Source organism: Stigmatopora nigra, chromosome 7 (genome assembly GCF_051989575.1).
Source record: "Stigmatopora nigra isolate UIUO_SnigA chromosome 7, RoL_Snig_1.1, whole genome shotgun sequence".
NCBI lineage: Eukaryota > Metazoa > Chordata > Actinopteri > Syngnathiformes > Syngnathidae > Stigmatopora > Stigmatopora nigra.
The window spans coordinates 13,411,816-13,425,772 of record NC_135514.1 but is presented as its reverse complement, the minus strand read 5'-3'; the positions used below and the strand labels follow the sequence as shown (position 1 = coordinate 13,425,772).

At 37.0% G+C, this 13,957-nt stretch overlaps 1 protein-coding gene across 5 annotated transcripts in view; it reads right to left on the bottom strand.

The window, feature by feature from the left end:
• satb1b (SATB homeobox 1b) overlaps nucleotides 1-13,957 on the bottom strand; it is an 82,968-nt gene that overhangs the window by 56,260 nt on the left and 12,751 nt on the right. Inside the window, exons 1-3 of one of the 5 annotated variants that reach the window (XM_077721246.1) lie at nucleotides 7,505-7,781; nucleotides 5,257-5,319; nucleotides 2,375-2,623 (exon numbers count right to left, since the gene is read on the bottom strand). In XM_077721246.1, the coding sequence (XP_077577372.1) occupies nucleotides 2,375-2,623; nucleotides 5,257-5,319; nucleotides 7,505-7,523 (331 nt within the window). In that variant the 5' untranslated portion in view covers nucleotides 7,524-7,781. Of the gene's footprint in view, nucleotides 1-2,374; nucleotides 2,624-5,256; nucleotides 6,425-7,504; nucleotides 7,782-13,957 lie in introns of those variants that run through there. The other 4 variants (XM_077721244.1, XM_077721245.1, XM_077721248.1 and 1 more) reach the window with 4 other exon arrangements.

Sequence of the window (13,957 nt, the reverse complement as noted above, 5' to 3'; positions counted from 1 at the left end):
GTGTAGTATCTTAAGCAATGTGTATTATCGTAAACATTGTGTATTATCGTAAACATTGTGTAGTATCGTAAGCAACTTGTAGTATCGTAAGCAACTTGTAGTATCGTAAGCAACTTGTAGTATCGTAAGCAACTTGTAGTATCGTAAGCAACTTGTAGTATCGTAAGCAACTTGTAGTATCGTAAGCAACTTGTAGTATCGTAAGCAACTTGTAGTATCGTAAGCAACTTCTAGTATCGTAAGCAACTTGTAGTATCGTAAGCAACTTGTAGTATCGTAAGCAACTTGTAGTATCGTAAGCAACTTGTAGTATCGTAAGTAATGTGTAGTATAGTAAGTAACGTGTAGTATCGTAAGCAACGTGTAGTTTTGTAAAAACGTGTAGTTTTGTAAAAACGTGTAGTTTTGTAAAAACCTGTAGTTTTGTAAAAACGTGTAGTTTTGTAAAAATGTGTAGTTTGTAAATATTGTGTAGTTTCATAAACAATGTGTAGTAGCGTAAAAAATAAGTAGTACCGTAAAAAAGTAGTATTGTAAAAAAGTGTAGTATTGTAAACGTGTAGTATTGTAAACAACATGTGGTATCGTAAAGAATGTGTAGTACCGTAAACAACTTGTAGTATCATAAACAACGAGTAGTATCGTAAACAAAGCATTTTTTTACTTAAATACAAACAAAATGATTGATAATATACTGGTAATATGATATTTTTCATTATTTTTACTGGACTATAATACGGGCATCAGATTGGTATAAACAAAAAATCAGAAAATACCACAATTCAGTATCAGGACTTCTCTAATTGGACACCAATTAGTGCTGACTCATCTAAACTACCAGTAGAAAGACCTAAACATAAAATAATTTGCTTGATAATTAACTTGATAATCGATTAGTCAAATCCTCATGGCAGACCGAACAGCAAGTTTAAAAAGCGAAAAAATAAAAATAAATGTGTCCGTTGTTGGATTCTACAAAAACTTCATCATCTGTCCAGAACGTTGCGGGCGAGTAAACAAAAAGTCAGAGGAGCGATGACACAGCAGCAACTCCGAAGCACGACACAGGGATGATTCTCACAGTGCTTCTCTGTTCGCCATTGTCTAACACAAGAAGTGTGTGTATGTGTGTGTGTTTTGTGTGTTTTTGTGTGTGTGTGTGTGTGTGTGTCATGATGACTAAAGGAGCATTGTGACCACGGTTTAAGAGTTTTGGAGTGCGTGCGTGCAGGCTCAGGGGGAACCGAGGGGTGCCATGTTGTATTCAATTTTAACAAAACGGAAAAAAATATAGTTGGATTCGACTGGTGAGGTTTTATTTAAGGTTATTTTTTGGACTATAAGTCGCACCCAAGTAGAGGTCAAGCTAGGATGGGGATTTAGTGGAAAAAATGGGGGTGAATGGACTTCTGGTAAAGGATAGAAATCTGCTACCCAAGTATGGGATGAATAAAGTTTAATCTGATTTAATCTAAGTCAGAATTGGGTTTGAAAAAAAATAATGTTTTTTTTTTAATGAATTTGATTGACATTTTTTAAGACGTCCAATCCATTTTTTATAGAGCTTCCCAGTCAAATTGGATTGGACAGAATAAAGTTGAATATGATTTAATGAAACTTTCAGATCATCAGAAACAGATAAAAAAATGTATTTTTTTTAATGAATTTGATTGCTATTTTTTAAGACGTCCAATCCATTTTTTACAGAGCTTCCCAGTCAAATTGGATTGAATTGAATAAAGTTGAATATAATTTGATCAAATTTTCAGGACATCAGAATCGGATACAAAAAAATATATATATATTTATTTTTTTATTGATTTACATTTTTAGGTATTAGCCAGTTAAATGCTATTGATGAGGAGAGACATCCAGTCAAATTGGATTGGACGCCTTGCCATCAATGGGACTAATTAATAATCACTTGCTATGGAACTTACAAAATGATTCATAATTATAATACTCTTAAATCGACTGAATACACTAAATTATCAATCAAATTTGACAAAAAGTGTATGCCATTGATATCATATTGTCATAAAATTAATAATTTAGCCACTTTAGTCAGTTTCAATTGGAATTATGCCATTATTTCAAATTTCCCAAACAAAGCCAATCAAAGCCGTTTTGTTTAAAAAACTGACTTTTTCACACCAAAAAAAAAAAAAACAATATTTACTGAGAAGAAGCACAAAAATTGGGAAAATTTTAGGTCTTTTGTAACTTAAAAAGTATTAATTCAAAATCTTTATTGATTAATCAATGAATCGTGGCGGCCATATTGAAAATCCAAATTGAGAATGTAATATTTTTGGGTGTTGATATTGAAGCCCTGTGGTTGTCACAGATAAAATGTGTTGGAAAAACAATGTACCTCGCTTGTGGCACGTCTTCAGCAGGTGATTGGCGGCGGGTTTGTACGGGATTCCGGCCAGTTTGGCGCCGGTACTGCCCAGCCTGGCCCGCCCCTGGGGGCTGCCGTTCTGCTCCATGCGGGGCAACTTGGCCGGCGGTGGTTTGGACTCGGCGATGCTGTTGACCAGCTCGGTGTTCTCTTTGCCCAGACACGTCTCGCTGAGATGTTCCATCATCATCTCAGCAACCCTCGACTCACTGCGGTCACCTGGGTGGATCACAATAGATTTTATTAGCGTTAGCTTAGCAAATTTGTCTCAAGCGACAACAGGTTTCTTTGTTTTAGTGTCATTTTTTGATGTATTTTTTACTTGGGGGGAAAAATATGGCAAAAAAATGATGAATTCATGAAAGTTTAACGTGAAAAATGTTGCTGTTCTTTTTGTTTGCTTTGTAGTTGAAAAATACATTTAAAAAAATTATTTATTAGATTACTTTCCATTAGCATGGGCCTAGCAAATTTTGTCTTAAGCGACAGGTTTCTTTGTTTTAGTGTCATTTTTTTTGTTACGGATTTTTTACTTGGGGAAAAAAAATATGGCAAAAAATGATGAATTCAACAAAGTTTGACCTGAAAAATGATGGCATTCTTTTTGTTTGCTTCAAAATTTAAAAATACATTAAAAATGCTATTTATTATATTACTGTAGTAATTTGCAATGAAAAAAGTTAAAATAAACTGTGAATATTTAGTTTTTAATCTAAAAAAAATATTACATTAATTCCAAAATAAGAGAAAACATTTTATAGTCTGCAATTTTAATTTTGAAAATAAATATATATATATATATTTTTTTTTAAATGAAGTAGATTCATCTCAAAAGTAGTTGATTAATAAGATACTGTAAAAAAAATTAAAAATTGTAGCAATACTACTGAGTAAAATACGATGGCAAAATACAGCTGTTAAAAAGTACAGTAATCCCTCGAATATCACGGTTTCACTACATCGCGTTTTTTTCCAGAGGCTAATTTTTTTTGTTAATTTTTTTTTTACAAGTTCATAAAAATGTGAAAATTCACCCTGAAACTCGCAAGCAGAAGCCACTCCCCTTTTCTCTGCTTGCTACTATAACTCTGCACAGAAGTAATATATATATATATATTTATTTATTTATTTATTTATTTTTTAAACTTAGCTCAATCATAACAACAATAATTTACAGCCAGCCCCTCCCATTTCAAAAACCCTAGGACGTCTATGTCCGTCAATGGCCGCCATCTTTTCTCAATTCAACCAAAAAACATTCAGACCTTAGGTTTGATAGCCGCATGTTAACACATCAGTTGGCCTTGCTTTTTCTGTCGTGTTCCCGTTTTTTTTTTCCCTCACAGCCCATGTATTATGTATAGACATCCCAGTAGCGAGTCTCACGCGAGGTGAGCCAAACAAGCTTCATTTTTTTTTTTTTTTTTGCGAGAAGGCATTAATTTGCAGGGTGTTTCTGCTCAGATGCGTACAGTTGAGGTTTTGCCGTCAAGCACGCAGGGTTGAAAGGTTTGGCGAGGCCTACCATCACTTTGCCAAAAAAAATCTCGCAAAAGAATGTCACCAGATATTCCAGTTGTCAAGTTAGTTTTTTTTTTTTTTTTAGTGGGACTCCTGCCAAAATTCATTGACGGCAACTCCGATTAACGAATATTTTTAAAAAGTTATTTCATTCACTCATTGGCTTAACCTTACCAAGGTCATGAGGGTGCCGGAGCTGATGCCAGATAAATATGGGCAGTAAGGGTTCGCCCTGAATTGGTCCCCAGCCAATCAGAGGGCAAGAAAAGACTTTTAAGTAAAGTGAACAAAGAGAATAAACTGTAAATTTTGGAAAATGGGGTGCCGGAGCTGATTCCAGCTAACTATGGGCAGTAGGCACGGTAGGCCCTGGATTGGTCGCCAGCCAATAACAGGGCTCAAAAAGACATTTATATAAACTGAACAAGGAGAATAAACAGAATATTTTTTTCGGAAAGTGGAATTATCACCAAGCTCACAGGGGGTGCCGGTGCTGATCCCAGCTAACTATGGGCAGTAGGCAGAGTACGCCCTGAATTGGTCACCAGCCAATCACAGGGCTCAAAAAGACATGTACATAAACTGAACAAGGAGAATAAACAGTGAGTTTCAGAAAGTGGAATGATAACCAATGACCAAGTTCACAGGGGTGCCAGAGCTGATCCCAGCTAACTACAGGCAGTAAGCACGGTAGGCCCTGGATTGGTCGCCAGCCAATCACGGCACAAAAAGATATTTACGGAAACTGAACAAAGAGAATAAACAGAAAATGTTGTAAAGTGCGTGTAAAGTTGTCAAAATAACAAACGAGCACAGGTTCCTCGACGAAAAACTAAACTGTTAGCGTTTAAATCCACCCGCGGCTGGATTAGACGTGTCCATTAGGCCGTTTGTTCGGGTTGCACGAGTGTATAAGTCACGGTGCATGTCATTGCATCGTGTTAATTCACTGGCGCTGTCAGAGGACAAACTCGACCACCCCCGCGTCCAAAGATCATCAACTCCCCCCATTCATGACGCGCAATGAGCCAAGTAATTCCCTGCAATTAGGGCAGAAAAGTGAGGGATGAGGGTGGGGCGGTGGGGCATAAGCAAAGAATCCACACACCACGAGATCAATGTTAAAACAACACAAATAAAATTACAGTATATTACTCTATTATAGAAATCAATGTATACTGTTTGGTGATATGAAAATAGATATATACTGTTTGGGTGATATGAATATAGATATATTCTCTATTCAACCAATGAAGTACTGATTAGATATTCATATTTTTTAAATATATATATATTTTTAAAGTATTTTTGGTAGAATTGAAGAAACAAACCTGAAAAGCAGCAGCTTGCCACAACTTGATTTCCTCTTTTCTTCAAGTTTGGCCAGTGTAATACTGGGTTTTCAAATAATAAACAAAAAAAAAAAAGAATAAAAAGCAGGTGAAAAAACTTCCTGATGGCAGGTGAGTTAGGGGAGGGGGGGGCGTCGCGGAAGTCAAGCCGGCTTTCGAGGAGGCTCCGCCGGGCAAGAGGCGGGACCACCGACCGGTGTCAGAAGCTGGCTGTGCGAGTGTCTCTACTCTACGCTAGCTTACACCGTCCGGCGTCATGGACGCTAACAAACATACCGAAGAAAAACAACAACAAGCGAGGGTATAAAGTGAGCAGTTAGCCGCTACTTGGCGATAAAAGATACAAACATGGCCGTGGGAAGAAGGTAGGTGGGAAGAGGTTGCCAGCATGCCCGCTAACCGCCACCGGGAAGCAGAGAGCGTATAGAACGGAACATGGTAGCCACCACCACCACCACCACTACCACCACCAACCGCCGCCGCCACGAACGCCACAGCCACCGGCTACTCAGCGCTTCTAACCCGGTGGGCTCGTGGAACTAGCTAACGAGCGCGGAAGAACGAACCACCGTCCCTTCGGCGGTTGTTGGCAACACGGAGTCGAAACACAAGGATGGCCACATTAACGAAGAAAAAAACCCCGAAAAAAACAACAAGAGGAGGTCAAAAAGTACCGTTCACTTTCCCGATATCGCTGATAAACGACGCTACCTGACCGGGGTTCATACGCGGGGTTGACCGGGCTTGCTATACTACCACCACCACCGCCACCGCCTGGAGGTTGGAAGAGGAGGCGGAGGATGGTGTCCTGCTGCTGGGGCTCGGAACTCCTGTGCCTCGGCTATCCGCCCGTCCGTCTCTGCCCCTCTCTCGCTCCGGCTCTCCCTGCGTGTCCCCATTAAATTATTAGTTGTATTGACTCATCGCCCTCCTCCTCCTGCTCAGCCGCCTCTCTCTCTCTCGCTTTTTCTCTCTCTCTTTTTCTCGCTCTCTGGCTCTCTCTCTCCCCCCTCGGCGGGCACATGGCGCGGCCGAGGGGGTTGCAACATTTCCGGGGTGGTGGAGGTGGTTAGAGAGGGGGAAGGCTGACGGTAAACTAGTCCCGGGAGAGTGGCGGAGGATTCCACCTGCAAGCCGGCCGTAAAAGAAGTACGTATGCGGTTGTGGGTTATGTAAAGTGGAAAGCTTCCGCGTAGGAAATTCTAATCAGCTTGATTGGAGTGCATTTATTAACAATAGTGGCAACTGTAAATCTGAAATCATCAATCATTCATATTTGTACGGGGCCACTCTTTGTGTTTGCAAATCATCAAGAATGGAGGACAGGAGAGGATGTCTAACTTTTTTTTACAGTTTGGTCTGAAATTTAGTAGGTGAGCATTAATAGGAGTAAATAGAGGTGAAATGGTTTGTGAAAACTTGTTTTAAGTGTAAAAGTGATGGTGAGAAGAGCAGAAATGGTATATTTGATGGGCCGTATTTTCCGGATCATAAGTTCCATTTTAGTATAAGTGATAGTGGGCCAAGAATGCACAATGAAAAGGGGAATAAGACCTAAAACGGGGTGGATTATGAATTGGGTTTTTGGGAAGGCATATTTTTGATTTGATTAGAAACTAAAAGCAAACATATGCTATGGTAGCGATAGTACAATGGAGAACAGTTTTGAGATAACTATAGCCTGAAAAACAACTTTGAGTTTTAGTCTACTAGCCAAACGATAAAGAAAGCGTGACTTATAGTCCGGAAAATACGGTACATTTCAGAGCAAACCAAGCATGTGAAATATATTTGTAATGAAACCATTTGTAAATGATTGAATAAAAACAACTAATTAAATTCTAAATGTGTCAATCACTACAGTCGTCTGCCACCACCTTTGGCCAGCTGGGATTGACTCCAGCACCCCCCGTGACCCTAATGACTATAAAGCAGTTCAGAAAATGAAATTAGATCATTCCAAAAGGTCGACCATGGGAAAATATTCCCGAAATATTTGAATATTAACATCAGATTTAATTCACTTAAAGCTAAAATACAACCATTTCCACTTTCAATATTACCATTATGTTTTGTTTTTGTTTGAAAACTCCTCATTCACAATTATGTGTGCAAGTAAGACAAAATGAAGTCAGAAAAATCAACATGTAAATTCTAAATAACACCAGAAAATCACCTATAACAACAAATATGAATGAAAACATGACATTTTAAACTTTGACCTTACGTCGAGCGATGGCTGTCATCAGCTACAAATCTTTAACCGTCAGTCAATCAAAAAACAAATTCCCCTCAATCAATCAAAAAAAAAGATTTTTAAAAAGCACTCCGATCCTTTCTTAACACCAACAGAACATCCAAAAATATCCCAACGTCCGTCCACACAACCCGAACAAATGTCGACTACCGTCTTCCAAGTCAACAAAACAATGCATTGTTAACGTGGCTTGTGTTTGACTTGACACTTACCATTACACAACAAAAGCGCAAACAACAAACAACAAAGCCTGAGAAACTTTGTCTGACACATAATTTGTCGAATTATCACTGTCAAGGAAACCTGTGTGGCAGGTCATTGTGACGCTTTAGCGACGACACCCCCCAAAAAATGCCACCAACTGCCAAAACGCGGAAGGAAAACGTTGGTGGAAATCAGGCGCGCAGCTTGGGCAAACACAGGCAAGCTGACATGGTAATTAAAGAAGCTAGCTACCCTTTTTTGTTGTTTTTTTTGTTTGTTTTTGTTTTATCTCCTGGCAGATGATGTCTTATTGACGTGTCAATACATCTAAATTAGATTTGATTTGACTATAAAGTCTTCCTGTGGGGTTTTAAAATACTAACTGGGAGTTGGGCTGCCACAAATTGTTATTTTCATCGTCTATTGCTATGTTTTTCGCATATAAGCCATGTTTGTAACAAAAAAATTAGGGCTGAATCAAGGGAAGGGCTTATCTGCGCACAAGACTTGATATACTGTTTTTCACCAGTAGATGTTGGCAAAGTGGCATTTTCCTATTTGTTGGTTATTTTCTGTTTTGCAGTAAGAAAACAACCATTAGTGGATGAATTAATTCCTTAAAATATTGACCGTAATAATGTGTTTTTGATTCATACAGTGTCTCAGAAATATGAGATATTTCAAATTTAATGATTTTAAATTAATTGTAAGGGTATGGCTGATAAAGGGGGGCGGCTTATATGCGAGTAAATACGGTAATCGACGATTATTTTGAAGTGGATGGATTGGGCGGCTTATATGCGAGTAAATATGGTAATTGTCGATTTTGCAGTGAGTGGACTGGTCGCCTCATGGGTTGATTGGTCATTTACAATTCTGTGACAATGGGTTTTTCATTTTATAGATGTTAGTACTACAAGTACTATGTTTTAAAATAAAAAAAACATATAGTGTCTGAAAATATCTCATTTTGATTTAAGTATAATAACCAAATATGTTTTTGTCGAGGATAAAATAAACCAGAGTATATTTATATATACATTTTTTTTTTCAAAACCAAAAATTTACCACCCGTTTTCATACAAAAATCTTTTTTTTTGTACTTAATACATTTAATAAAATATTTGTTCTGATTTAAAAAAGAAATAGAAACAATCCAAGTATACAGAATTAAAATAACAAATATTTCTTTTTGCTTTTGATGAAAAATGTCAAAAAACAGCAAAAAGAAACAAAACAAAAAAGGTTATTTGAGGATAATAGTTCACAGTCATTATTTCCTGGATGATTATTGTGGCAACAATTAGACAATTAATCTTCACATCAGGCCACATTCCTCTTTTATTACACACAAACTATTTCTATAGATTTGCATATTTAGCTTTCATAACCAAGAAGACGAACCACAAGGCAACGTGCCAATTTGGCAGACTCCATCTTGGGTGTGCCGGCTCAGGAGAGCTGTCAACTTTGACAAAAATTCCTCGTCATTTACGCCTAGAAGCCCATTGGCAGATTGCTAGCTACACAGCAACCAGCAACATACCGTATTTTCTCGCATATTAGCCGCCTCCACGTATAAACCGGACCCTTAAAATTGCCTTAAAAATCGTTGAATTGGACAATTTCTCTCGTATAAGCCTCCCCTTGATTCACAATTTTTACTTCAATGTTCATAGTTTTAATAGGGAGTACAAATGTGTTACTTTGAAGGGAAAATTTTAAGAAAAAATATTGAATATGCTATTTTTGAGATACCGTATAAATCGATTGTTGGATTGTACATTCCGAAAGGGTATTGCCTGCACGTAAACAAATTGAAAAAGTCAGTCAGGTGACCAGTACAACCAGGAAGTGTGTTCGTAGTGGTCTAGTTTGTCAACAAGGTTAAATGTTTTTTTTCACTTTTTTTGCAAGTTTTTTTATTGAATTTCCTTCATAGAAATCAAAAAGTACAAAGTTTTTTAGCATTTTATTTGTTTATCTTTTCTCTATTTTGAAATAATATACTAATAATTTGGTTTTGTGTCAAATTTATGCACATATAAGCCGTACCTTCGATTTAGTCAACATTTTTTGTGGAAAAATACAACGTATATGCAAGAAAATATGATAGATGTTCTAAAAATAAACTTTTTAAATCTAGCAACTTACTTATTTCCTTCAAGATTCTGTTTGTTTCGCTAGTTTTACAAAAATTTAAAGAAGAACCACAGGAAACTTACAAACGAGAATTTCCATAACTATCAACCCAACGACAAGTCAGAAAACGTGTCAATATTTGCAGTCCGAAAAAGCCAAAACACCATAATCGTCTCATTTCTGCAAAGCTGCTGTTTGGTAAACTTGACGACCGCAGACACTTTTTGCGCCAAGTTGAAATCGTCACCCCGCCCGCAATTGTCGTTCCGCGCACCCCCGTGAGTTCAAAAGTTCGAGTGGCCGCGCGGAAATCCCCGCCAACGTGAGAACGGAAACATTGAAGGTGAAACTGCGACTTAAAAAGTCACCTGAGACGGAACAAGTTAAAAAATGATGCTAACTACTAGTTGAAGACAAGCTAATCAATCATATTGTGTTTCTATGTATTAACCCTTAAGTTACCCAATGTACTGTATTTTCACCACTATAAGGCACACTTAAAAGTCTTAAATGTTCTTCAAAATAGACAGTGCGCCTAATAATCCAGTGCGCCTTATATATGAAAAAAAAACTGAAAACCAAAAACGAAAACCACCACTGTCGGATATTAAAAAAACAAACGCCTGAACTGAAACAATACAGTTAAATATGCAGATGCCATCTTTGTTTACAAAATCTTCCATCATATAGCTCCTCCCCCACTGCAAGATTTTATACAAAAACATCAACAATGGCTGGCTCTAGAGGTGACTGTGCTTCATACCTGGAATTCAATAGCAATTGCCGTATTTTCACCACTATAAGGCGCACTTAAAAGTCTTACATTTTCTCCAAAATAGACAGTGCGCCTATAATACAGTGCGCCTTATATATGGAAAAAATGTCATTCATTTAGTGTGTGCCTTATAATGCAATGCGCCTTATAGTCGTGAAAATACGGTATGCTCCCCAAAAAAGTCATTTTACCCGAATTTTATGATGTCATACCTGGCAACCTCTGCCAATTGCTCCCCTTATAATTGTGATTCCCATTATTAAGCAATAAAAAAACGCAGCACATATTTACTCACATAAGGCGCACTTAAGAACCTAAAATTTTCTACAAAGTGTACTTAAAAAACCCTACACAAAAGTTCTTATACGGCATACACCACATGAAATGATCAAAAAACGTATAAAATACAGGAAAATCGTATAAGTTGCCAGGCATGTGATATTGGGTGAGCATTTTTTACCCAAATATTTTCCAATATTAGACCTGGGAGTTCATTTTTTATTCATTTTCTGAGCCGTTTATCCTCACAGGGCTCGCGAGGGGTGCTGGAGACTATTCCAGTAGGTGGTGGGACACCCTGAATTGGTTGTCCAATACTATATCAAAAATTAGGATGATATTGATGTTAATGACATTTTACATTGGATTAAAATTGAGAAATTGACCAAAACGATCCTCATTTATGAATTAGATTTGATCTATTTTTGGGGGCTGTGTTAAGTCAATGTAAACGAAGCATGTTGTCAAAGTTTGAATTTTTTTTTAACATTTGCATCGGCGTGACAATTAATATCACGTGTTTAATGAATGCATCACTAATGATGTCGGGATTTGTTTTAAAACCGGTTTGAACCATTTGTTCATTGCAAACTTGGTCAATTTTGACATGTGATTCGACAATTACCTAAAATAAACATTTGGCTTCAATGAAAACAAGAAAAATGTGACTTTTTTGTTTATTTTTTTCTTTTAAATTTGGCTGGAAATTATCTTTCAATGCAGCTAATGGCAGTTAATGAGTTAATCCATAATTAGAACTAAAGTAAACGCTTTAATCTGGTTTGTCCTTTGAATTGAGCCACTTACACAAGTATTTCTTTTTGGTAGATTTACACGTGATAAACATGAATACCAAAAAATAAGTAATATTAATAAGTAAAACAGATTTGGGTGAAATTGGTCCTTGAAAATGACCACAATTACTGCTTAAATGTACTGCATACTTTCTTGAGTATTTTTGGGTTTTCGCATGATACAAATGTCGACCAAATTTCATGTTAGCAAGTGAAATTGGCTACAGGGGTGAAAGTTACAAAAAAACAAAAATCACATGGCAACTTTGTCCTCAAAAATGCCCAAAATGACAAATATAGCTGTTTATTTATTTTGAGACCTTGTTTTGTTAGTTTGCTAATTGCTGTCAACTAGTGGACGAGCGTGGAAATGCAGCCATATGTTTATTTCCACCAAAAACACCTGTTGAGGCAGGAGTTTAAATCCCAAAATGACATTTTTAAACAAATACAGCTGTTTTTTTGACTTTTTGTTAAATTGTGCTAAATGCTGCTTACTAGTGGACAAGCATGGAAGTGCAGCCACATGTTTATTTCCACCCAAAATGCCTGTTGAGGCAGGAGTTTAAATCCCAAAATGACATCTTTAAACAAATATAGCTGTTTATTTTTTGAGACTTTGTTTTGTTAAATGTTGCTAAATTCTGCCAACTAGTGGACGAGCCTGGAAGTGCAGCCATATGTTTATTTCCACTAAAAACGTCTGTTGCAGCGGGAGTTTAAAATCCCCCAAAATACATTTTTAAACAAATATAGCTATTTATTTTTTTGAGACTTTGTTTTGTTAAATTTTGCTAAATGCTGCTTACTAGTGGACAAGCGTGGAAGTGCAGTCACATTTTGTTTATTTCCACTAGAAACGCCTTAACGCTTTAAATCCCAAAATGACATCTTCAAACAAATATAGCTGTTTATTTTTTGAGACTTTATTTTGTTAAATTTTGCTAAATTCTGCCAACTAGTGGACGAGCATGAAAATGCAGCCATATGTTTATTTCCACTAAAACGTCTGTTGAGGCGGGAATTTAAATCCCAAAAAGACATCTTTAAACAAATATAGCTGTTTGTGAGACTTTTTGTTGAATTTTGCTAAATGCTGCTTACTAGTGGATGAGCGTGGAAGTGCAACCAATGTTTGTATATTTCCACCAAAAACGTTTAAATCCTCGAATCGTGCAACGTAATCACTAATAGATTTATAAAAACATATTTATAAATTTACAACCCGCATTAAACCACGTAGTTTTGACGGCAAAACAAAGATTATTAGAACAAAAATATTTGAGTTTTTCAGTGGCACGACGCTAGCAGCCACCGTGATTGTCGGGGGCCATCGGAGAGCGTCGATAACCCCTGCCAGGCCTTGGCACGGCCAACAGGTGGCGAAGCCGCCAGCCAGCCGGCTTGGCAACGACGAGACTGCGGCGAGGAACGGGAAAAAAAAATATGCAAAAAAAAAATCTGACATCCAGAAGGGCGGCGGATTTACGCTGAACGCACGGGCGAAGAACACTGCTGATTATCAATTAACATGTCGCGCTTTTGCGTGCTCGGGGGAGCTTGAGGGGATTGCTTTGGTGACGCCAAAAAGTCACTGGAGGTAGCTTGTGTTAGCTAAAATGCTATGGGAACAATGGGTGGTTTTAAATGGGGAAGGGTGGTGTTAATATTCTGGTTGTGGGAATTTGGAATTGTTGGGGTGGAGTTTGAATATTTTGGCTAAATTTGGAAATGGTCATTTTTTTTAAAAACACCCATAAAAGCCTTTTAAAGCGAGTTGTAGCTGGTTTGGTTATTTTAAAAAACGAACTGGGATGAACATAGTTTAGAGGCATGGAGAAGTTTAAGGTTTAAATTTTGTGTAAAATAGGATTAAAACTTATTTTTAAGTGTGTGTATAGTAAGTTCGAAGTTCATTTAAGGTAGATTTAATGTTTATGTTATGTTACTAGTGCGTTAATGTCACATTTTAGTATTGAAGATCATAACATGTATATAATATAATACATATGTATTTGTTACTTTAGGAGTAGTTGGTGAATTAAAACAAATAAAATATATTTTTTCATTGCAATATCCTGTTTTTGGTGTATTTTTTCAAGGGTTGGAAACAGATTCATTTGTATTAAGATTTTGATTTGAGATACAAGTAAATTGACATTAAGCTAATATGTCAAAGCGTTACCAAAATAAAAAATTAAAAAAATGTATTTTTTTTTTAATGAAAAT